The sequence below is a fragment of the Podarcis liolepis genome (genome assembly GCF_965112155.1).
Source record: "Podarcis liolepis genome assembly, chromosome: 7".
Lineage (NCBI taxonomy): Eukaryota > Metazoa > Chordata > Lepidosauria > Squamata > Lacertidae > Podarcis > Podarcis liolepis.
In genome coordinates, this window is record NC_139561.1 from 21063147 (window position 1) to 21089354 (window position 26208).

At 48.9% G+C, this 26208-nt stretch overlaps 1 protein-coding gene across 5 annotated transcripts in view; it reads left to right on the forward strand.

Annotated features, from left to right (window-relative positions):
- The window catches only part of AGRN (agrin), a 240152-nt gene that overhangs the window by 79892 nt on the left and 134052 nt on the right, over positions 1–26208 (forward strand). For 4 of the 5 annotated variants that reach the window (XM_083512750.1, XM_083512751.1, XM_083512752.1 and 1 more), the window contains one exon: positions 20578–20625. In XM_083512750.1, coding sequence (XP_083368876.1) covers positions 20578–20625 — 48 coding nt within the window. Of the gene's footprint in view, positions 1–13706; positions 15288–20577; positions 20626–26208 lie in introns of those variants that run through there. The other variant, XM_083512754.1, reaches the window with a different exon arrangement.

Below are 26208 nucleotides of genomic sequence, written 5' to 3' on the forward strand. Positions count from 1 at the left end.
ATCTCACCTCAGGAGGTGATGAAGAAGACCTTTCTCTGCTGAAGACCATGGAGAGTCACACTCAGAAATGCTTTATGACAGTGTCCGAAACTCCCATTGTTCTAGGCGCATTTTGCGACAGGGATTTTCATTAGCGTGAGTAGTTTCTGAGTTCCGGGCGCAGTACTGCGCCTAAGATTTCAGATTAAAACTGCAGAGTGGAAGGAAAGGAGGACCTTTTTCTGCCTCCCCACTTCCAGCTACTCTCTGAAGACTGGAGAAGAGACCCTCTTAAGAATATTAAAGGGGTGGGCAGGGGAAGGACTAGACCACTGTGAAAAATGAACGTAATATTTTACCGGCAGTTCATTCGTTTTCAGCTTTCTATTCTTGTTATAAAAAAGTGTGCCTGGACATTTCCTTGTTGCTCCCGTAATCTAGGTTTAAGGTGCCATTTAGCTCCTAGCTTTCATATCTCAGTTTCTAACACTGCTTTATTAATATTAATACTATTGTGGAGGGTTTCTGTTCACGTTCCCAGCCAGCCATGCCTTCTTCTCTTCGTTCTATCCCTTGCTCCCCAATTTCCTGTCCTCACACCCCAATCCTGCTCAATCTTCATTGGGCTGTTTTTTTGGGGGGTGGGGGTGTGTTACCCTCCCTCTTTAGTGTTTTCTCTTTAAGAAGATTTTGTGAACTTCTGCAAGTGCTTAGGGTTTCCTCAAAGCCTACTGACGCCTCCCTCTTTTTCCATGGATGGCGCTGTTTTTTAGGCTGCATAAGGAATGGTGCTTGCGCCATGAACATCAGAAATAGAAAGGGAGGATAAATAATGGTGGGCATTCTAGCCAGGGGAGGAAGGGTCATAGCTCAGTGCTAGAGCAGCTGCTTGGCATGCAGAAGGCCCCCAGATTCGATCCTCCAATCAGAGTCTCCCAGTGGAAGCCCTGGCATAGGCAAACACAGCCCTCCAGATGTTTTGGGACTACAACTCCCATCATCCCTAGCTAACAGGACCAGTGGTCAGGGATGATGGGAGTTGTAGTCCCAAAACATCTGGAGGGCCGAGTTTGCCTATGCCTGGCGTAGGCAGTACTGAGGAAGATGGATTTATGTATCTGACTCAGTCTCATGCAGCTTTCTATGCTCATTCAGCTTTTGAATTCCTTTTTCAGACTCTAGGTTTGCTATATTACCCTGTCTCTTGAGGGTCCTGATATACGGCAATTGTTCGCCATTCTGTTCCCTGCTTAAACACCCTCCCTCCCCGCCGCCAGCCCATCATGGTAAGGCTGTTGTTAATTCTAAGCACCCCAAGGGACCAATCCCACTTCCACTCCCTCGGGCTCCTCTGTGGCTTGTTTCTCCTTTATGCAGAGCCGTTAACAAGAAGCCTCTAAAATCCTCCAGCCAGGAAGGAGGTCTGCGTGCTTTAAATGGAAAGTGTCTGGTTTGAGTTGGCCACCATCCCGGCCTCTGCGGTCAAAGAAGGGGCTGTGAGAAAACTTAACTCACATGTTGGCTGCCCCGAGCTGCAGGATTGGTGGATGGGGTGGGGGCAGGACTCATCTCCCAAAATTTCTTGGCTTGAAAATAATTGGCTGATCTCTTTTCCGAAGTTGAATCCAGGTGCGTCTTATCTCTGACAGGCCAGTAGGTGGCAGTGTTACTCTGCCAGAAGAGAACGAAGAGCTTAAAAGAAAGACTTTTATCTGCCTGCTACTGTAGCCAATATTGTGCTCTCCAGATGTTGTGGACTACAGTTCCCATCATCCCTGACCACCGGCCATGCTAGCTACTGGGGATTAGGGTAGTTGTAGTCCACAGGTTTCCCAGCCCTGCTAGATTTCCTTTGGTTTTTGGTGGTGGGGAAGGGGCTGTTTAATTGAGGGAGTCTACAATTTTATTATCATCATCGCCGTTAAAAATAATAATTTATCATCACCAACTGCTCTTCTCCAGAAAGTCCCAGGGCAAGTCACAGCAGTGCCAAATACAACAGTAAAAACAGTTTGAACCAAATGACAATCACAAATAGGGTGAGTCCTAATATAGCTATACTTATAATATATTGTTAGGGACGCGGGTGGCACTGTGGGTTAAACCACAGAGGCTAGGACTTGGCGATCTGAAGGTCGGCGGTTTGAATCCCTGCAACGGGGTGAGCTCCCGTTGCTCGGTCCCTGCTCCTGCCCACCTAGAAGTTCAAAAGCACCTAAGAGTGCAAGTAGATAAATAGGTACCGCTCCGGCGGGAAGGTAAACGGCGTTTCCGTGCGCTGCTCTGGTTCGCCAGAAGCGGCTTAGTCATGCTGGCCACATGACCCAGAAGCTGTACGCCGGCTCCCTCGGCCAATAAAGCGAGATGAGCGCCGCAACCCCAGAGTCAGTCACGACTGGACCTAATGGTCAGGGGTCCCTTTACCTTTTTATAATGTTATGAGTTTGTGGGTGACAGGCTCCCATGCCTTCTTGGGTCTAGTAGGTGTTAGAATTTAACCAAGTCTGGGAGAGTCAACCTGGATGGCAGACTCCTAAATCCCTGGACCCAGTTTCCCATGTTCAAGAAATCACCTGGGGTGAGCGCCTGGTACTGCTGAAATCTTGCACCACTCGGAGATTGGGGTGGCACGCAACAACATGTATCTCAGGTATCAAAAGCCAGGGAAGCAAGGCTGTTTCATGAAGGTGGCAGATGCCTCTCTGTGGAGAGGGAATTCAGCTGCTTAGGGGCTTCCACAGAGAATGCACAAAAAGAATTGCCAACAGAGAAGGCTCCCCCCACCCCGAATTTAGACTCAACCTGTGCTATTTTTTCTCCTTCCTTCAGTGTTTGTCTCTTCCTGATTGCCACACCCCCATTCTCCCTTTTTCTGCTGCCACAGTATTAAATGACATCATTAAAATCCCTGCAGGCTAAAAGGGGGCAGGAACGGACTCTTCCTCCACCCTCGCCTCCTTTTGGTTGTTTTTCTCATTAATGCTGCTAATTAGCTTGTAAAAGCAAAGGAAGAGTGTGCAGTGTGTCTGTGTCTGTGTTAACCCATTAGCACTTCAGACAGGGTTCCTTGAGGGAGCTAGATTGGATAGAGGGGGCATCATAAAACCTGTTTATGCTGCCCGCCTGGGCTGCGGGATAAATACCAATTAGCTCTCTAGCCAAACTGGATTTTAAAAGCCCCCAGTGCACAGCTGGAAAGGGATCAGGGATATTACTGCCATTCTCTCAGGCTCACTGGCCTGCCGTCGGAGAGCGGGGCTGCTGAATTGGATTTCCTAAGCACATATACTAATAACAAAACTCATTTTCTGAGTGCGGGTGCTTCTGCAGCCAAGTTGCTCGTGTCTGCGTGCAGGAGGGGGTGGTCAGCAGACCCCGGGGAACCTCAAACGTTTGCAGAAATCTCACACTGGGAAGTTTTCTTAATGAGAGGGAAGGGGCTTTGCTGAGGCAGCAGGAGACCAGCAGAGGGGTTTCTATAAGCGAAAAGGCAGGATTTTGGGTGGTGGTGATTTATTATTATTTTTTAAATAGATTTTATTAACGTTTGAAAAAGAGTAACAAAGCTCAGCACAAAATATCTTTTTTTATCAGATATAAAAAAAAACCTAATCTAAACAGGTTGTTTTTTAAAAAAGTAAGGGGGGAGCTTTCAACAAGGACATTATTTATCCCATAAGATTTATATGCTGCTTACGTGTAAAAAACAAAACAACCCAAACAAAAAACCTCTAAGTCATGGGTAGGCTAACTAAGGCCTGGGGGCTGGATCCGGCCCAATCGCCTTCTAAATTTGGCCCGCAGACAATCCAGGAATCAGCGTGTTTTTACATGAGTAGAATGCGTGCTTTTATTTAAAATGCATCTCTGGGTTATTTGGTTATTTGTGGGGCATAGGAATTCGTTGATTTTTTCTTTCTTTCAAAATATAGACCGGCCCTCCACAAAGAGGGACAGTGGACTGGCCCCCTGCTGAAAAAGTTTGCTGACCCCTGCTCTAAGTCATTGCGACTGGTAGGGCAGAAAGCAGGGAGCTTAACAGTAGGTGGTGCCAGTGCAGAGTCAGAGCTAATGACAGCCAGTTCCAACACATTCTCGTTTTGTCTCCATCCTCCTCCCAGCTGAGTTCTTCCAGTGAGCAATATTGAGACTGAGGAGGAGGAAGCTGACAGCCCCTGCAGCTTGTAAGGAAGAAGGCAAGTAGGTGGGAGATTCCAGAGGTTGGTGGGGCAGTGCCCTCATGTGCCCCAATGGACCAGCATCCAGTGGGACTGAGCAATGCAGCATTGACTGCGTGGTGGGGGAATGGAATGGAGTCTACTGGGTGAGGGCCCCCAGACCCCTTCCTTAAAAACCTGAACATACCACCACATTTAGCTGCAAATCCTACCTTTTCAATGGCTTCTTAATGGGTAGACATGGGTTGTGCCCAACGCTGGCCCTGCTCAGAGCAGGCCCATTGACATCAACAGACGCAGTGTACTTTGCTTCATTGGGTCTACTCTGAGTTGTGAAACCACACCCTTGGTTGCCAGGCTGATAGATAAAAGGGAGGAAGAGTGAAAAGAAGAAGAAGCCCTAATCCTTCAGAGTCAGATTTTTCATAGTGCTCCCTTTGTGCTGCTCCTGTCTCTGTTTCTGGGTTGGGGCTCCTGTTTAGACAAAAGCCAGACCAGAGCAACCAGCCCCTCTCCACTTTCTCCGCACTGCACAGAGCTTTACAAAGCTGCCATCAGTCATCGGTTTAATGGCAGAGGCTAGTGAGTGCTGTTGAGGTGAGGAGCCAAAGATGGTTCAGAGAACAGGTGGGTGGGGACCAACTTTCTGCGACCTCCTTCCCCATCTCGGTTCTCTCCTGTCCCTCCGTCTACCTGCCCCATACATCCTTTGGGCTGTCTCTGGTGGCAGGCGAGCAGCTGTGGTCTCCCCATTGCTAGCATTTTCCTAACAAACCCATTAGCAACCCCCTGGGGCTGCTTGGCCACACAGTGGCTTTAATGCATTTAAACGCTCTGGTTCATAAAGCTGTGGGGGGATGTGTGAAGTTAGGGGCAGGGCAGGAAGAGAGATGGGAAGAGAGAGAGAGAGAGAAAGGGAGGGAATGTGGGGGGGGGGGGCAGCAGCAGAGATTTGCCCCTAGTCTTTTCCCTTTAAATAACATAACAATAGTTTCCCTGTTCATTCTCCTCTCTCCTCTTCTTATTGTTGTTGAGATGGATGGACAGAACTTTTAAGTTTTTAATTTTAAGTACACATAGGTCCTGTTTACTGGAACACAAGGAGCTAGAATCTGTGCCTGCCTGCCTGCCTGCCCCCCTCTGCCAACCAGCAAAAGGCAAACAGGGACTTTAAAAAATGCACTCTGGTTGGATATCTGAATCTGCAGGGTGTGTAGCAAGGTTTAGCGAGCGTTCGTAAAGCGGGACCTGGGTGTGCAGCCTCCCTGTTGATTTATACTAGTGATAATGATAGCCATTTTACCTATCCCTGCCCTCCTCTCAGCAACCAACAAGCAGAAAGCTCAATAAGGAGTGTGGGCACATAGATGGGTGGGTAACCGTGCTAGATCTGTACAGTGTAAATTCCCAGCTGGCGGTTCAGTTCAATTGCTGAATATTTCATTTTCATTTCACTTATTGCTTATATCTTGCTTCCCCCCTGCTTCCCAGGGGAAGCGCAGAACAGCAAACAGCCAGCAGAGAGCAGCTCAATTAACACAAGATATCAAAATAACCAATATAACAAAACATAGCATATGTCAAAACATAAAGCAAGTTTACGTCTAAACAGTAATACAATACCCATCTGTTAAACCCGTAAGAATTAATTCAATAACAAGGATGTCCTTCTGGCATTGATTACCCCCCCCCCCCCCATACACAGCTTTATTTATAGGGGAAGGGCCATAGCTCAGTGACAGAGCATCTTCTTTGCCGGCAGAAGGTCCCAGGTTCAATCCCTCATATCTCCAAATAAAGCTGGGAGTGTCCCCTGCCTGAAACCCTGGAGAGCCTCTGCCGGTCAGTGTAGACAATGCTGAGCTAAATAGCCCAGTGCCCTGGCTCAGGGGTTGCCAAACTTTTTCCTGGCCCTTGGACACAGATTTTTGAGTGAGTGCCACTATCCGGTCATGTCTCTCCTCCAGATCAGCCATGCCACTCCCACAAAAGAGATGAAGTGTCAGTGGCGTAGCGTGGGTTGTCAGCACCCGGGGCAAGGCAGGTAATTTGTGCCCCCTAACCCATGGATTTGCGCCCCCTAACCCGTGGATTTGCGCCCCCTAACCCCCAGATGTTGCACCCGGTGCGGCCGGCCCCCCCTGCACCCCCCACGCTACACCACTGTGAAGTGTGAACCAAGGAATCATGGTAAAAAAGACCAGTACAGTGGTACCTCAGGTTACAGACGCTTCAGGTTACAGACTCCACTAACCCAGAAATAGTACCTCGGGTTAAGAACTTTGCTTCAGGATGAGAACAGAAATCGCATGGCGGTGGCAGCGGGAGGCCCCATTAGCTAAAGTGGTACCTCAGGTTAAGAACAGTTTCAGGTTAAGAACGGACCTCCAGAACGAATTAAGTTAATAACCTGAGGTCCCACTGCAGAATCACTCGTGAGCCCTGGAACAGCACCATAGATCTGAAGTGGGATAGAGCTCCCTTCTTCCAACTTCCTCCTTCACCTCTGCGTACTTTTCAAGAGCGCTAAAGGTTATCTGCCCTTACCACCTCATGACCAAGGGAGCGGGGAGCTTGGAAGTTTTTTGGACACAGGTGCCTTGGTGGCGAGTCGCAACCCCTTCTCTTAACACAACATAAGGCAACTTCCTGTAGTCTTCAGATCCAGCGATGGAATGACCCCATGCCGCTGGGGAGGGCATCCGAGTACAGTGGTACCTCAGGTTAATAACTTAATTCGTTCCGGAGGTCTGTTCTTAACCTGAAACTGTTCGTAACCTGAGGTACCACTTTAGCTAATGGGGCCTCCTGCTGCTGCTGCATGATTTCTGTTCTCATCCTGAAGCAAAGTTCTTAATCCGATGTACTGTTTCTGGGTTAGTGGAGTCTGTAACCTGAAGCGTCTGTAACCTGGAGTGTATGTAACCCGAGGTACCACTGTATTCTTCCAGCCATGATCTTCCTTGTGTACATCTTGGATTTGTAATGTATTGGCCTGAATATAAGATGTACCCACAAATAAGCCACACTTTTAAAATTCAAGACTTGCCATATTTTCCCATCTATAAGATGCCCCCATGTATAAGACGCCCCCTATTTGGGGGGACTCAGATTTAAGAAGAGGGGGGATATATCTTTGTATAAGATGCCCCCCTAATTTTTGACATTACAGTGGTACCTCGGGTTACATACGCTTCAGGTTACATACGCTTCAGGTTACAGACTCCGCTAACCCAGAAATAGTGCTTCAGGTTAAGAACTTTGCTTCAGGATGAGAACAGAAATCGTGCTCTGGCGGCGCAGCAGCAGGAGGAGGCCCCATTAGCTAAAGTGGTCTTCAGGTTAAGAACAGTTTCAGGTTAAGAATAGACTTCCGGAATGAATTAAGTGCTTAACCCGAGGTACCACTGTATTTTTTTTTGGGGGGGGGAACCTAGTCTTATACATGGAAAAGTAAAAAAAAATAAATTGTGGGTGTGGTCCGCCTCCTGATACTACCTCCCCATGGCACTACCTCCCCAAGCCGGTGCCGGGGGAGACTTGGGAGCGGTGGGTTAGTGGCGTGCCATTCCCCCGTGGTCCCGAGCTGCTTCCTGGGGGGGGGGGGGAGAGCTGTGCCCCTTTACCAGCGGCGTAAGGTCACGAATATATGCTGCACTTTAACTTTTTATGGCCCAAATTTTGGGGAAAATTGCGGCTTATATGCGGGCCAGTACGGTATCTCATTAGGAACACATGATAGCGGCTTTGACAAAACGCAGAAGCAATACTTTAATTTCGCCATGTTCTTTTGCAACCCGTTACTAGGAGAATATATATATGTTCTCTTTAGGAATTTCTAACCCGCTCTCCCAAACAATGAAGACTTCCCAAAGGGGCATATATTAGTAAACAAGTTGTAAATACAGTTAAAAGGAATAAAATAGCTTAAAGTTTTAACATAATAAAATACAGTGTAACAAAAAATCGATTCTTATAAACAAATCCCTATCCGTGTATGGGTTCACCTTTCTGGGAATTTTAAATTTCACTTTCAGATCCAGTGTTCTGGAGGCTTCCCCCCTTTCCTCCCATCTTGGAGTAGGGTAAATCAAATGTAATAATGCAAAGCTAAGCAGGGTCCGGTATGGTTTCAAATTGGATGGGGATTATATGTTGAGACTCCTGCATTGCAAGGGGTTGGACTAAATGACCCTTGGGGTCCCTTCCAAGTCTACAATTCTATGATTGTCTGAAAATGACCTCATGCTTCTGAGAGGTAGGCAGGAATGCAGTGGACGGATTGTGCAGTTTGCAGTGGTGGACAACAGAGGGCGCCTAGGAGACGGATCTTTTGCGCTGAAGAACCACAAGTTTCTAGGGGAGAATTTCTCCGTCTTTGTTGGCAATTGTCTTGGACTACACAGCTCTGTTGGAATTAGGTGGCTGCTTGCTGATGACCAAACAGAGACAGGAGATTCAGGAAGTCATTCACCCCCAACTCCCCTTATCCCTGACCATTAACCATGATGACTGGGACAGGCTGGAGAAGTCTTAGCCCTGATTCTGCAAAGCTCTTCTTATGCCAGCAGCAGTTCCCAATGAATCCTAGGAATGGCCCCAGGATATTGTGTAATGTGGAGAACATAGATAGAGACCATTTTTTCTCTCACTGTCCTAACACTAGAACTCTGGGACATTTGAATGTTGGAAAATTGGGAGCAGAGTTCTTCGCACAGCACATAGTTAAACTATGGAATTGACTCAGTGAACCGGCAGTGATGGCCACCAACCTGAATGGCTGTAAAAGTGGATTGGACACATTCACGAAGGATAAGGATATGGTTACTACCCATGGCGGCTAGGCTGCTGGAGGAAGTTTGCTTCTGAATGCCAGGTGCTGGAAGTTGCAGGAAGAAAGAGTGCTTTTGTGGTCAGGTCTTGCCTGAGGGTTTCCTCAGAGGCATCTGAGAACAGGATGCTGGACTCGATGAGCCACTCACCTGATCCAGAAGGGCTCGCCTGGTGTTCTGCTTGGGAAGATGTCAATAGGTGTGTTTATGTTATTTGCCAAAAGGAATAATAACAACAGTAATATGTGGAAAGGGAATTCTTCTGCTATTGCTGGTGTGCCTTTTTGACCACACAGATTTGTGACTCTTCCTGCCTTACATTTTCAGTGGTATGATTTGAGGGGTTAGGGGGTGCTGCAGCTCAGTGGTCAGAGCACTTAGAGAGGTTTATCAATCAATTCCTCTTCACAGGAAACTCTGGGAATTGCAGCTCTCTGAAGGGATTTGATGTCTCCTAACAAGTCACAGCTGGACGCGGGTGGCGCTGTCGGTTAAACCACAGAGCCTAGGACTTTCGGCGGTTTGAATCCCCACGATGGGGTGAGCTCCTGTTGTTCAGTCCCTGCTCCTGCCCACCTAGCAGTTTGAAAGCATGTCAGAGTGCAAGTAGATAAATAGGTACTGCTCTGGCGGGAAGGTAAACGGCATTTCCGTGTGCTGCTCTGGTTCGCCAGAAGTGGCTTAGTTATGCTGGCCACATGACCCGGAAGCTGTACGCCGGCTCCCTCGGCCAATAAAGCGAGATGAGCGCCACAACCCCAGAGTTGGCCACGACCGGACCTAAGGGTCAGGGGTCCCTTTACCTTTAACAAGTCACAGGACCCTTTAAAAGGCAGGCATACTTTCCAGGAATCTGGGGGGTGCGGAGGAGAGCCATGATTGGATTATTTCCCTGTTTGTGCAAGTTTGGAGACGGAATCACCTCTGAGCATGCACAGAGGGTTCCTTCCCTGGCCATAGGAGCCACCACAAGCATGAGCCCTCATGCACCTGTATACGAAGTTTTGAAATTAAATTGCACTGAGTGCCTCTCTTTAACAAAGACCCAGCTCTCTTCCTTTTGGCTGATCTCTTATCCGTTCTTTTCACCAAGCTTCCACTCCTCAGATCTGCCCTTTATGTCTTGGTTTCTATCGAGGTGGTTAACCACAATCTAGGCTAATGCCATTTCATTTGGAGTTGAGAGGGCTGTAGCTCAGTGGTTGAGCATGAATTTTGAGTGCAGAACGACCGGAATGTCTAGGCAGGGCTGGGAAAGACACTTGCCTAAAACTCTGGAAGACTGCTGCCTTTCAGTGCTGACAATACTGAGTTAGATGGACCAATGGCCTGACTTACTTACTACAGGGCACCTTCCTGTGCTCCTGTATTGCAAGAGGGAGATGTTCAAATGCTCCTTCAGACGTACATCAATCAATCAGTCAATCAATCAATCAATCAATCAATCAATCCCTAAAGAGACAGACTGGCAGACAGAGATCTAGCATGTCAGCGGGAGACTTTCTCCTTGAGACTCTTTATTTCTGTGTGTAGGGATTGATTGATTGATTGATTGATTGATTGATTGTACGAAGGAATGTTCCATCTTTTGTGCCCTCCGCCTGCAGTCTGATTTGGCCAGACCAGAAACACATAGATCATCACAGTTCGGGTCTCTGTTAAAAGTCTGCCTGGACAAGGTTCACTTCTGTCAGTGAATTACTCCCTTTCCCCTCTCCTTCTCTTTTTCGAGACCATTGTCTGTGCAGGGGAAGGGGGGGTGGGTCATATTCTGCTGCCAAGGAGCGTGGAAAGGGACAGGCTTCTTCGCACCCTGCCTGCACGTATTTGGCGGGGGGCCGTCTCAAAGGGGCACATTCCTGCCGTCCTCATGAGATTTGCTAGGCTTGCTTTGCATATGGAAACATGCAAATGGAGGCATGCAAATTAATTGTTTGCCACTCCCCCCCCCCCCATGTTTCTTCCAGGGGTGAGGAAGAGGGATGGGAGATTTAAAGCTTTTGGATTAGGTCCAACTGTTTCCAAGAGAGTGTGGCTTTGAAATCCAAGGCATTCTTAACTAAGGCATGGAGACTGTCCCACAGGCTGATTAGGGTGCGTTTCTGTGTGTTTAACTCGTCCCTCATTGGTGCAAGACCTTGTTTCACTTTTAGGACACATTTTTACCCCTAGGCCCCTGTCGAAAGCACTGTGGGGTGGAAATGCTGCTCAGCCCCCTTTGATGAATCACACCTCCAGGTCCTCTGCGTGATTCCTGGAGGTGCTGCCGCCAGGAGCAAAATTTATAAGCGGCAGGGCCAGTTCTAATTTTGAGAGGGCCTTTGACACAGTGGGGTCCCTCCGCCATTGTTTATTTCCCAGAATGCTCCAGAGATATGCTGTGCCAGAAGCATTGTGGGAAATTGAAATGGTCACATACCACCACCACCCGGCTCCCTTCTGTAGGAGGCTGGATGAGTTTGGGTGGTATGCAATGTACTTGACTATTTATCATTGTTTATCACATTCATATTCCACCTTTCCTCCAACAGGGAGGCATACATGCCTCTCCCCTTCTCTAGTTTCATCCCCATAACAGCCCTGTGAAGTAGGTTAGGATGAGAGGTAGTGACTAGGTCCAAGGTCACTCAGTGATTTGAACTCAGGTCTCCCAGGTCCTAGTCTGACACATCACACTAGCACTAAGAAGCGCTCTGTGCACACAAAACAACTCACACATTCTTCGTGGGACAATGCACCCCTCTCTTCCCGTAACACATTCCTTCCTAAATCTGCTCTAGGGCTTCCACGTACCCTTCAGAGCAGATCTGGTGATTGCTGGGGTGCTCATGGGCAGAAGAGGGGGCCAAAATTCCATTGCACTGGCAGGAATCCTTGGACTAGCTCCCACTAGTGCAGCGGTTAATTGAAACATGCTCATTATTACTATTATTTATTAGAATTTGTATAGCAGCAGCAGCTCCCATGGTCCATTAGAGCAGCCGTTACCAGCCTGGTGCATTCCAGATGTTTTGACCTGCAGCTGCTGTGCTGGCAGGGGCTGATGGGAATTGTAGTCTCCAAACATCTGGAGGGCACTAGGTTAGTGAAGGCTTTCACAGTGTGTAAGATGGAAGATTAAGAACCTAAGGCGAACCTTGCTGGACCAAACCAAAGGTCCACCTAGTCCATCACCCTGCTTCCTACAGTGATCAGCTAGGCACATAGGAAACTGCCTTATAGTGAGTCAGACCATTGGTCCATGTAGCTCAGTATTGTCAACCCTGACTGGCAGCAGCTCTCTGGGCTTTCTGGCAGAGGTCTCTCTCAGCCCTACCTGGAGATGCTGGGGACTGAACCTGGACCCTCTGCATGCAAAGCCCCCTCCCCTTTTGTCTGCTCTAGAATCCCATTTTGAAGGTCACATCACACTCCATTCTTGTTATCAGTGCGCATGTGCGGGCTGTCATAGCACATGTGCGCTAAGGCAGAAAATTTTGATCATTCCGACAGTGGGCAGACAGTGTTTCTGGGAAACTCACAAGCGGATGTGTGGTGGCAAATGCTTTCTCATCAGACTTTATCCACTAGCAACATGTATTCAGAGATATACTGCTTTGGAGCCTGGAAGCTTCATTTAGCTAGGGGAGAGGGGATAAACTATTGATAGGCTTCTCCAAATATTTTTGTCAGTCTTTAAAAAAAAAAGACATCTCAGACTTTGTCCCAGCTGAGAAGCAGCAGCTGAGAGAAAGAATGTCACTTGCAATGCGAAAATTTCCATCTCCTTTTATGAGACTTGGAGGAGGGTGTTTTTAGTTCCCTCCCTGCTTTCGCATCCACCGGGCTCACAACTCTGGGACGATTCCTCCTGCTTTTCTAAAGAGGGAATTCCCTTCCTTCAAAAAGTAGCGATTCCCTGTTTTCCCATCCTTTCTCTCTGCCCCCGCCCGCACACCCTGCCCCGCGTACTCCATTACAGCTTGTAACGTGATCCATATCGCAATCCTCCCCCCCCCTTTGACACTCCATCCTGCCAGGATCTTCCCTGGCATTTCCCCTCACTCAAAAATATCAAAATAAAAAAATCAGCTGTTGAGGCGACACAGCCTGTATGTGCCTGCCTGCTGACAGAGGGTGCGCCTTTTGTGTGTGTGTGTGTCTGTGCGTGTGCAGAGAGGCGAGAAGCTCAGAGTGGCTGAGAAAGAGACACATAATGAGTTTTGACACTGCCTTCTCCGCCCCTTTCAACATCTTGAGTTCACAAATGAGACGCGGGGCTTGTCGAGGGGGGCGGGGGTTGGATGGTTGGAGAGAGCGAGAGAGAGCGGAGGGAGGGGAGATAATTTCCCTTTCGCTCCCTTCCAGGGAGGCAGGGAGAGCTGAACGGAGCCTTCCTTCCCCACCCCTCCCTCCCATCTCCCTGGAAATGCTGACAGGTGTCCGTAGCTCCAGAGGTATCTTTCGGAAGCAGTGGGGGTGGTGCCCGAGGGGTCCTGCCTCCTCTTTGCATGACAGCAGCTCCCTCCGGAACACACCGCAATCTTTTCTCCTTTGTTTTTAACCGCTTCTCCACCTCTTGAGCTGCGGAGGAGAGCCTCCAACACCCCTCCTTGCCACAGCCGAACTCTTGCATTGTTGGTTTTGTTTTGAGGGAGACCCGGGTCAGGGAAGGATGGAATCACTGACCGACATCCGGAGATGGACAGCTCATGCCGGGTGAAAACAGCAAAGGGGACGGCAACGGACAGCCAAGAAACGGCCGCGGACAGTCGTCTCGTTTCCTCGCTTGGCTTTCTCACCACCCTGAGTCGTTGGGGGACGGCTTGAGAAACTTGGGCGTGCGTTGTACGCCTGACGGCTTCCGATCCTGAGCTTCGCCGCGAGCGGCACCCCGTGTTGCCCGAACTCTTGAATCGGGGCTCTGTGCCCTTTTGCAAGCCTGCGTTTCACGTTTCCTTTTTTAAAATGCTTCTTACTCTTGGGATGATTTTATTTATTTCTGGTGTGTGAGGAATCGGTAGCGATAGCTGGCATGCTGGCTCTGTGCAGGGAGAGAAGGTGGCGGTGCGTTTAGCTCATCTCAGCAGCTGTTCCGGCATCGGCGAAAGGAGCTCAGGATCCGTCTCCCATCAATAGAACCCGTCGCCAGCCAGAGAGCCCTGCCGCCAGCTGCTGTCGAGGAAACCGCAGCTGAGCCCTCGGTGGACTTTGGAATCCCTTTGAAAGAGGAAGCAGAGAAAAGGGGATTCTGGCCCCGTCTCCTGGCGATAAGAGAATTCATCAGCTCCCTCTCTGGATTAAGTTTCGGGGTGTGTGTGTCACATGCAGGGGTCTGTTTTCATTCTCACTTCTTCTGTGTTTCTCTTCAACATGCGTTTCTCTGACAACACGCGTTGTCAGAGGTGCGCATGGGCTGGAGGAACTTGCTCCAGCCCCGAGGACCACCCAGCAACCGGGTCGACGGTTTAATAGTGAGCCACGCCTTGTGAGGACCCCCCCCCCCAAAAAAAGACTCAACTAATGTTTGCGGTTCCTGGAAGATCTATCTCCCCCCGCTCACCCTCTGATTTTTCTCCACAATAGCATACTCCTCCTTGTCTGAGGGTTTGACAAGTCTTGAAAACCAGGATTATAACCCCTTTTATTTCCGCGAAAGCTGTCTGCTGAAGGAGTTACCGTTGGATGGAGTTATCCTGGATTGTTTCCCCAGCTGGCCTAATCGGATGGTAGATTTGGGGAGCGTTCCAGAGTCAGGGGGCCCCTTCAGAGTCTCCCTCACAGTGTTTGCCGTGGCAGGCATTGCTTGTTGAGGACTGAACCCGGCGCTCCTGACTGGTTCTGAGAGGATGACTCTTCGAATCCCTCAGAGGGGAAGCTGTCTGACGGGACACCAGTTCCTTTGGCTTAGGTTTCCCTTTGCCTAGATTTGGATTACAACCTTAAGATGGTCTGCGCGATTTTTGGTTCTTCCTCCTGAACTCTGAACCCCTCATGCCGGCCGGCCAGCCTGAGGATGTCGGTTCCTGAGAACACTTAGAACGCAGCCACCATTTTGGAAACGGGCAAGCGAGGGGCGAAAGCTTCCTTGTGCCCAGAGCAACCGCTATCCTGGATCTCCCGGTAGGGGCCTGGGCCCCAGTGAGCGGCATGACCGCTTGCCAGTACCCCATGGGGCCCGGCTCCTTGGAGAGGGACCGGATGTACCAGCACAAAGTCTCCCTAGTGGTTCGATATTTCATGATCCCCTGCAACATCTGCCTAATCCTCTTGGCCACCTCCACGCTAGGATTCGCCGTCCTGCTTTTCCTCAACAACTGTAGGTGTCTCCCTCGGCACGTGGCGGCAGTGGTGGGGGGAAAACAAGGGGGAGGAGCTTAAAGGCAACATGGGTGTGGCTCGGAGGGTGTGGCTCTCTTAATTTGCTTGCTTAGTAAACCTGTAATGCATTGCTGGTACTTAAATGCAGGCTGAACGGACAGGGATGGCCCCATAGGACTTTGGGTTGCTTCCAGTTGAGTCCTGTTCAGAGCAGACCCACTGAAATTAACAAGCCGAAGTCTGTCATCTTCAGTAACCTGCTCTGAGTAGGACTGACATGGGATGCAACCCCTTTGTGCCTCTTTGATTTCCTCGTGTCGATAAAAACTGCTTTGCACACAACAGCTGCGTTCTTCGCTCTGAGCTGTGTCTCTGAACTAATTCCCATTCCATGGGAGCAAGGGGGGATATGCCTTATGCCTGGCATTGATGCCCCACCTGAAATGGATGGGGGGGGAGTGTCGGGCTGCTGCTAGCTATTGGCTGTCATAGCTAAGCAGACTCTCCATGTGCAGAGACGGTTGGTTATTCAGAGGAGAGACCTTGTAGCTCAGTGGCAGAGCAGCCGTCTTCCATGCAGAAGGTCCCAGGTTCAGTTCCCGGCCTTTCTAGTTGGGGCTGTGAATGCTGCTGGAGTCTTAAACCCCAGGGAGGTGCTCTGCCAGTCAGTGCAGACGTTATCAAGCTAGGTGGACTTAGTCTTTGTCAGATTGCTGTGTTCACAATATAGGAAGAGGTGCAGCTCGGTGTGTGGATGGGCGTAGAGCATTTGCGATGCATGCAGAAGGCCCCGGGTTCAATTTCCAGGTAGAACTGGGGGAGATTCTCTGCTGAAACCCAGGAAAGCAAATGTTAATCCTAACTCAGTAGAAGACAGCTTCCTGTGTTGTTTCCCACAAGACCTGTAGCTCGGTGGCAGAGCATCCTCTTTGCATGCAGATGTCATCCCAGGTTAGGGTTAAAAGGATCACGTACAGAGAATGGGTAAGACCCTTCTCTACCAAAGCCCCCAAGAGCTGCTGCCAGACAGGGTAGACAGTACTGGGCTACAGGGACAAACACCTGGGGTAACGAGGCAGCCCGTTGCATTTCCCAGTGCATCTCTGAATATCAAACACTGGGGGCAAGCAGGAGGATAACCGGGGCTGCCTTCGTGCACTGCTTGCGAGCTTTCCAGAAGCATCTGACTTGGCAGTGTTGGATACAGGGCGACGGACCTTTTGGTCTCATCTGGCATGGTATTCATCTTGCTTTCCTATCCCCAGATAAGTGGAATCGCTGCTGAAACACTTCCTTGGAGGAATCTAGAGCCTGAATGTTCTTATATCTAGTTGTGTGTGTGTGTTTATGTGAAAGCTGATGTTCTCTGGGTACTGAATCTCATGTCCCAATGCATGCTGCTTTCTGTGCTGAAGGTGCATTGTGTTTAGCTCACAGCCCTGGTTAGGGAGGGGCAGTTACTAGTCATGATGGCCAGATGGAGCCTCCATGCCCAGATGCAGTATACATCTGAATTGCCAGATGCTCAGGAGCAAACTAAAACAAAGCAAACAGATGCTAGGTGGGCCTTTGGGTCTGATCCATCAGGGTTTCTTTTGCAAGCCAAGGTGAGGGAGGGCTCTTGCCTTTGTGCCCTGCCTCTGAGCATCCCTGAGCCATTGGACGGGCCTCTGTGAGAACAGGAAACTGGACTAGATGGGTCTCATTCACCTTTACGTTTTTAATACAGTGGTGCCTCGCAAGATGAAAAGAGTCCGATCTGTGATTCTCTTCGTCTAGCGGTTTTTTCGTCTTGCGAAGCAAGCCCATTGACGGATTAGCGGATTAGCGCTATTAGCGGCTTTTAGCGGCTTATCGGCTTATCGGATCAGCTGATAAGCAGCTTAGCGGCTTAGAAAAAGGGAAGGAAAGGGGGGGGAACCCGCAGGAACTCGCAAGACATTTTCATCTTGCGAAGCAAGCCCATAGGAGATTCGTTTTGCGAAGCACCTCCAAAACGGAAAACTCTTTCGTCTAGCGAGTTTTCTGTCTTGCGAGGCATTCGTCTTGCGGGGCACCACTGTATTGCGTTTCAAAGCACTTCTGTGAATCACAGCACTCGTTATCAACATAAAGTTCTGCCCAGTGATGCTCAAAAGACGGCCCGCTCTTTCCGCCAACCTAAATTTTACCCGGTATGAAACCTCATTTTTCCACTGCTTCATTTTCTCATACAATTTTTACAGACACGTCCTGCATTGGCCCCTTCTCCCCTCATAAATTTAAAGCACTATTTTACAACTTTCAGCAGCCACGGCTTCCCCCAAATCATCCTGGAGAGTCTGTTTTTGTAAAGGGTCCTGAGATTTGTCAGGAGACCCCTCTACCCCTCTCAAAGCTACAGTTCCCAGAGTTTCCTGGGAAGAGGGATCAATTGTTAAACCACTCTTGAGAGCTGTGTCTCTGTGAGGTGAATCAGCATCTTCTAACCGCTCTCAGCACCCTGAAATGCAGCTCCCAAGGCTCTTTGGGGGAAGCTGTGGTTGTTTAAAGTGGCATGGTAGAGGTATAGCCCAGATCATGGGCGTAGTCAAGGGGGGCAGGGAGAGGCATTTGAAACCGAATCTCTGTGGGTGACAGAAGCAGGGATTTGGAGCCAGGAGGCTTCGGGTGGCGAAATCTCCTCCCCCATCACTTCTTTTTTCAGCTGTCCTCTCCCAATTTTGCTTCCCGTCAACAAGCAACCCTATGCTATTTTTGTTTGTAAAGCAGGGATGGGGGGGGGGCTCAGGCCTGGGGGCCACATGTGACCCTCCATGCCCCTCTAATTGGCCCCTGAAACTCTCTTTGGACCGCACTCCCTCACTGGCCCTGCTCCAAACCCTCCTTGAGTGTGTGTGGAAACTATTCTATTATGCAAAGGTGAAATTTGCATTTCCTGCCCTGCCCACTTTAGCCTCTGGCTCCACCTACCGCTTGCATGCAGCCTTGGGGAGGTTGCCTAGGAGAGAATTTCTGCCCTCGGACTGAAGAAGGGTCCCCATGCCAAGTGTAACCTGTAGTTAACAACTCCCTCCCAAAATGTCCAGTGTTATCTGCAGGCTACCCACGAGTAGTTCTTAATGACATCTTTTGACCAGAGTTTGCACCTTTTGTCCGGGAAATCCCTAATCCTTTTTGGGTGGCAGCTCCCATCTTCCAGGCTTGGCTGGAAGTGATGGATGTTTTGAGTCCAACGATACCTTAGAGGGGCACCCTGCTGACTACCCTTGCTCCAACCCCACATACATAAGAAAAGGAACAACGCTCTGCACAAGCTCCGGGACACCTTTGTCCTTCATTCTGACTTCACATGCCACAGGGCTGAGATCCTACCTAAGAAAATGGGGTCCCAGGCTCTGCCCTTGGCTTGGATTTTCAAGGCTCGCCTCTGTTTTCTGAGAATCCCTAAAGTGCTTCTTGTGCTGGATATAGAAGCAGACTGGGGTGTGGCAGTTAAGTGTGTGGGTGGCATTTCTATCGAGACGCAGCTATTTTATACCCAGCGTTGTACAAAATGCTGTGTGTGTGTGTGTGTGTGTGTGTGTGCGTGCACAAGTGTGTGTGGTCTGAGAGGAGATACAGACATACAGAAGCAGATGTGCAAATTTGACAGCTGTGGTTGGATTGTGACAACGGGTGTTAGCAGAGGACAAACATACACACCCCGGGAAAAGCTGTACTCATTTTACATTTCTGGAGAGCGATCTCTTTTTATAGGATTGCTCTGTACAGGCACGGCAGGGCATTCTCTGTGATGATGATTTAAATGCAGCCCCCCCCCCTCCAACCACTGGAAATAGTTATTACTTCTGGGCACACCCAAGTAACATCACAGCCAAGATGACTAGAGCCTTGATTTCTTACCAAATCCTGAAAAACATTGCAGTGGTAGACATAGGGTATGCTAGCCTTTTTGTTTTTCTAACAAACTAGTATGCTGTTCTTTCCAGATGTTGCCTAGTTGTATTTTTTACTCCGGTTTCTCCATGACATGCTAGCTTTCTACACGCAGGGTGGGTTGTATTAAGAGCTTGTATCTTTCCACTTTTTAATTTGCCCGCGCTTGCTGCCCGAAGAGGGTCTTTACTCCTTGATTCTGCAGAACGAATAAAAGAGGCTCTTTTGGTCAGGGTTGTGGCAGTGGTAGTTTTAGTGCTGCTTATGCCTCTCCTGTCTTTTATGACACCCCCTCCTGTCCCGGCCTCCCCCAACCTAACTGGATAACAAGCGGCAGCTTTGCAAACACAGGTCACCAATCAACTCAAATGGCTTTGATGGATCAGTGTCTTGGGAGACCCTTGCACGATAGGTAATAAATAGTTTGATTTGCATCGCAGCTGGGGTCAGGAGGGGCCTTGACAGATTGACTTGCCCAAGGCAGCTGCTGTCACATCCCTTACCTTCCCCAGTGCTAGAAGAGAAATATATTTACTATTGGGTTTTTGTGTGTGCTTTTGTGTGTGGATACAAACACCGTCCCCTTAAGCATCAGTGTGCGTTTTTTAAATTCTGAATTAGCATCGGAGACAGGCATGGCTCCAAAAAAGGCTTACTTTTGGAGCCTTATTGACCTGCTCTCAAGGGAGCCTGCCCCTCTGACTCTGCATGAGTGTCCGTCCTTGGTAGGCTTCCCCATTGGAAGGAATCAAGCCCAGAATGGGGCATCGTTCAGAGGCATGACAGATTTGCCTCTGTTTGAAGGCAAATCATATTTTGCCACATTGCTATACATCAGGGGGTCGCCTCCGGACTACAACTTCCAACATCTGTGACCACTGGCCATGCTGGCTAGGCTCTGTTGTTGAGAGGTGTGGTCCCATGGCAGCTGGGGCCCTCCCAGGATGGCTAACCTTGCTCTTCATGATAACGGAATCCATCTATTACAGCTGCTGCAAAGACATGGCTGATTGGCAGGAAGCAGGTTAAGAACAGGTAGTCACTCAGGGAGGCAGCCAGCACCCTCATTTGTAGATTGGTGTTTAGGGCATACGGTTTGATAGTATGGAAGGATCCAGCTTCGGAGAAACCATTCCAGCTGCAGTCACAGCATGCTCACCTGGAAGTAAGTCCCTTTGCAGTCACTGGGACTTACTTCTGAGCTGATCTGCAGATCATTGAGAGGGATTTGGAGTTCACCTTGATGTTTCTGAATACTGGTTTGTTACAGTGCCATGTGCAAGTGAGGAATAACAGCCAACAGCTCTGTGGCTCAAAGTGTTTTCTTGAATCTCTCAACTAATGCCACCCCCCAATCTTTTGTTTTGCAGACAAACCAGGGTACTATTTTCCACAGCCGCTGCCGACGCCACAGGACGGTGAGTAGTGGGACAAAAGTAAATTCCAGATCTTATCCCTAACATTTGGTTTTCGGTACTTAAAAGCTGATCTGGTGGAGTTGCTACCTCCTGCAAAGGAACACTCCTTTGACCCAGTGATCTATTTCCCTGCCTCGTTGCTCCTGACTCCTCCCCCTTCCTCCCCACACGGAGCGAGCGCATCGTGCACCAATGTTCTGTCTGATACTGCTTTTGCCAGCTGGAGAGAAAAGACATTTCCCAGTAGCAGTAATCTAGGAAAAAAACCTATATTTGTTGCAATGTGTGTGATGTCATTAACATTGATGATTATACAATAGCGTGCTGACGTCAACAAGGTACTGGGCTAGGGACCTGGGTTCAAATCTCTGTTCACTGAGTGATTCTGGGGACCTCATTCTCTCCTGCCCTGGTGTACTTCTCAGGGTTCTTGTGAGGATTTCAAAAGGGGTAGGGGAAAGACTCTGTTCAACCCTCCGCCAACCACTTGAATGACAGAACAGCTTTAAAACAAATGTAAAAATCAAATGATTTATTTAAACTTTATGTACCAGAGCCTCAGGCTTTGCTTAAGGTTCTCCCTGTTTAAAAAAACCACACCCAATATTTTAAAATATCTGCCTTTCAAAGTCTTCATTGCTGCTTCTGCTACTCTGCTGCTGGTGGCAATGATTAGTATCATGATACACTGTTTAAACCAGTCTTGGCTAAGCTGCTGCCCTGCAGATGTTTTGCACCACCAGCTCACATCAGTCCCAGCCAACAGAGCTGTGAGATGCCAGTGCTGTCACCCAAAACTTCCAGAGGGCCCCAGGTTGGCAAAGGCCGCCTTAAACCAATTAAAAATCCACAGATCCCAGCCCTTTTGGAAAAATAGAAGGAAAGAAAAGAAAATACTCTTTTTGCTTCATGCGTGAGAGTCCCACTTTTCTGTCTTTCTCTGCAAGGCCAAACATCCTGTTCTCTGCCTTTCTGGAGCACTTTTCAGTGAAATTCCAATTTGATAAGCAACCCTATGAGGACAGAGATGAGGGCCCTTCACACATTTACAGAAGATGACTCTCTCCTGCTGTCTCATTTGGTGAAGCTGCACACATCCTCTTGGGGTGATTCCCCCGGTGCATGGATGTGAGTTTGATGAAGATGCCTACTTCAGACATGATGGTGTGCAACCCTGTGTGCCTGCTGTATAAACACAGACGCTCTGCAGTGCATGAATGCGATGCTGTCACTTCCCAAGGGCTGAAGAGGGCATTTGGACCTGCCACCCCAATCTTGCCAACGGAAAACAACTCTCTAGCTATTGCATCACTTTTTCAACTGATGTTTAGGGATTATAGGCAGTTTATCCACAAACCAGAACAGTGAACAGTCCATTTGCAACAGCAGCAAGTAGACATGTGTTTGGGGGACGGAGGGCCCCTCCCCCAGTAATTTTAGGGCACATTGTCTGCAACTGTAATCTCTATCCCTCTCCTCCAAGTTTTCTCCCCTTCCCATCGTCTAGGATGCCACCCTTCCCTCTCCTTTCGTTATACAATGTCGCTCATCGCACCTTCCTGTGACCAAACTGTGTCTGCAGATTCCATGTACTGAGCGTAGATTTCCCCCATGGAATTCAGTGGGAAACCAGCTATGGAAAGTAGGGAAACAGAGGCTGGAATTAAATCTTGATGGGAGTGTAGGCGGAGTCAGAATGGAATCTTAGCGGGAGCATGGGCGGAGTCAGAATGATACCTTGGCGGGAGCATGGGCGGAGTCAGAATAGAATCTTGGCGGGAGCATGGGCGGAGTCTGAATGGAATCTTGGTGGGGGCATGGGCGGAGTCAGAATGGAATCTTGGTGGGAGCATGGGCGGAGTCTGAATGGAATCTTGGTGGGGGCATGGGCGGAGTCAGAATGGAATCTTGGTGGGGGCATGGGCGGAGTCAGAATGGAATCTTGGCGGGAGCATGGGCGGAGTCAGAATGGAATCTTGGCGGGAGGATGGGCGGAGTCAGAATGGAATCTTGGTGGCGGTGTTTGCCGAATTTTCCGGCTTTTCTATCTTCCTTGTAAAGCCATGCAGCCCAGTAAGAGGAAGCTGTATGTGGTAAGTGAGAAATCTTGGCTGTGTTCGGCACTTCGCTTTTATGCCAGCCCATGTATATATACATGTATGTTAAATATAAACGTCATTTAAATTCACTGCTACTGCCAAAGCAAACCTACCTTGTGCACAGATAATGCACCAGGCGGGTCCCTAGCAGGCTGTGGTTTGCATTCATACAGCTTTTCCCTAATATCAGGATACATATATATGGCCTTAGCAAATTGCATCCACATGCCCACTGAACTGGCAAGAGATTGTTAATGGGTTTCTTGTATTCCCCTTGAAGAAAAAGAGAGCACTTTTGGAGTTTTGTGAGCCCTTGTCAAAATTATATGTTGTCTTTGAGTTTTGAAACCAAGAAGCATAGAGAAGACTTGTCATAATTGACAAAGAGGGAGAAGCAATGGTGATGGGTTTGAAACTGTAAAGTATTTCTGCCCACCCCCCACCCCCAAGGTGAATTTAGATGATGGTGCAGAAGAGGAGGTACTGCAAAGACACTAGTGCAGGGGTCCCCAAACTAAGGCCCGCGGGCCGCATAAGGCCCGAGGGACTCATTTATCCGGCCCACGGTGACCCCCGCCGCTCGCTCTTACCGGCGCTGCGCTGTGTAGCTGCCCACTTCTGGGTCGGAGCAGCACTGGAAATAGCTTGTGCGCATGCGCAAGCGTTATTTGCGCATGCACAAGCGTTATTTCCCGTGCACATCCAGGTCGGAGGAGGCCCATGCACATGTGCACAAGCTATTTCCGGTGCTCCTCCGACCCGGAAGTGCGCCGGAAATAGCATGTGCGCACGCGTATGGGCACGCGCTCCCCCGCCCTTCGGCCTGCCGCGCGATCGGCGCTTACCGAGGCACGGTAAGTTTGCTGACCCCTGCACTAGTGTGTTCCAGGCTTTGAAACTGTCACACTTTCAGCTGCTCGAGTTCTTGTCCCTGCCAACTTGGAGAATCTTTCAAATACTGAGTGATACACCTGCAAAGTGTGCTTGGCAAGAGCTCAGAGCTGAGCTATCAAGCAGTTCAGTTTTAGCAGAGTATACCTGTATCAGTGTGAACAATTAGATGAGGATTTGTTAAAAATCAAGCTCCACTGTCATCTGGCAGTGGAGGACCTTCATCACTTAGCAAGGTTTGAGAAACACTCTGCAGGTGCCTTCCAGAAAAAATGAACTGCCCCTGCAAAGTGCAGATCAGCTTGCAGAAGGGGCAGATTTTTGTAGCAAAGTGTTTTGCTTTGTTCCCACCAGAGTCATTTGTTGGGCAGCTTAAACTGTCCATGAGTAATGGTGATTAAATCGAAACTGATGAGGGCCAATTGAGGAGACAGGATTTCAAAATGGGGGGGGGGAGGGATTATTGGGGTATCACTGCAGTTGGTGAGTGAGAAAAAGTGTTCCCTCCCGAATATTTATGTCAGTAAGAGAAGCCTAGAACCAGAATGGAAGATGGCAGGTTTGGGGCAGAGCCCAAATGGAACCTGGTGGGTATGGGTGGAATCACAGGAAATACCAATTTACTTGTTTTTTAGACTCCACTGATGATTTTACCTGAGAACACAGTTTTTCAGATAGGTAAAATAAATGCTCGTTTGTAACTTTACTTGCATTAGTCCCCTTATCCCCAATTCAAAACATACTGGTGTTCAAACCAATTTAAAAAGCAGCAATCAACTAATGGTTTATTAATTCCTCTCTTTATCTTTTGTCAGAATGGGAAAGCGACGGATGCCATGATAAACAAAATGTGATTAATCTATAATTGGACCCAGGGTGTCTTGTTTAAAAATAAAAATGAACGTAGGTGTAGCTTGCATCTTGACGCTGTGAAATATTAATAAACCAAGCCTATCCAGATGACATGTTGCATTTTTAAAAAACCAACAACACATCTTGCCCTTATGTACTAGGCACAATCTCTTTCTGAGGAGGAGTCTGTAGCATATTGTGCCTCACATCTCTTGGCTTGCTGCGGAGCTGCTTTGCTGGTTGAAGAAAAACAACAGTATTGCCCTTTCTTTCCCCTTTTAAATTTAGGACAATGTTCCTTTTAATTTTCTGGGTGATCTTATCTTATGTGGAAATGCTACAAGGCTGGGTTGTGTGTGCAGATGCCTGGCATGTATTTGAGGCCCTGATGTGGTATAGGCAAGGGGACAAGAGGACTTGAAATGGAGACGTCACAGACACTGCCCAATAAGCGCTTGCTTCCCCACCCCCCGCACACACACTAAACTTTGCTTCAGCAGGTGCAGCATTCTTCCCCAAGCAGCAGCCATGAGGGCTAGAAGCTTGGTTCACATTTTTAAAAGCTAAGATCCTTGGCAGGGGAGCCAGATTCTGCACCGGGCTGCCAGTTGCAAAATGCCAGGATGGTGGTGCATTATGCACAATGAAGCAGCCCTCCCCAGCTCCCCATGTCTCAGGTGGAGTCTATAGTGCCCCGGACTCAGAGATTTTGGCTGCAGATGCACCACATATCCTAGGAACTGTAGTTTGTGGCAAATGGTAGCTCTGCGATGGGTAAACTACAGGTCCCAGGATTCTTGGAGGATGGAGGAGAATGTGCTTTAATATGTATGGTGTGCCTTCAGCCTCTGCCCTCAAACTGGACTCATCCTGCATCATGTGAAATTTCAGCTCTTGCCTTTTCCTCTCTCCAACTTGGCACATGTTAAGAACAATTTACGTCAGGTTAACATAGCTGGTCCAGTGGGACACGAACACCCCCCCCTCTTTTACCTTCCTTTTTTCGTGTAACCAAGGGCAACAAGGCACCATATCCACTTGAAAGACTGCAATAATTGTTAGTAGGGCTTCTTTTTTAAAAAATACTAATAATAGCAATAAAGGGGAATGGATGTACATAACCAGGAGACCACACTGGCCTGCACATTTTGGGAGGAAGTGTTTTTATGACTTTTGTCTGCATAGATGATAACGGATGACAGCAGCAAGCGTGGGTAGAAGCCCCTTGAGAAGAACTAAATTGGTAGCTTGGGGAAGCTGTTGCTGATACGGCCCATTTGTAAGGATATGTAAGGATTTGCTTTATTGGGTGGGCAAATGCGGTGGGGGGGCCAGAGCACAGGCGAGGAACCATTCCCAATGGGCTGCATTCTCCTCCCTTCTCAGCAACCTTCTGGGAGCCACATGACCATGGTGGGCAGGGCCAGAAGTAAAAGTGGGTGGAGCAGGGCATGCCCATTCGCTTGCCCCTCCTCTCTTGAACCAATCCACATACAACCTGCTTGGAAAGGAAGCAGAAGGCAAGGGTTCCACATTGATATTCTTGCTTTCCATCCTTGGCAGGGATGGTGAGGAGAAACTGTACTACAAGCCCCCCTCCTGCAGTGTGTGTGTGTGTGTGTGTGTGTGTGTGTGTGTGTGGCAGTGCTCCCCCACCCCATCCAGTACAAGGGCCTTGGAAACAACCCCCAAATGCAAAAACCACTCTCCCCACTTGTGATTCACAGAAGCTGGCATTCCG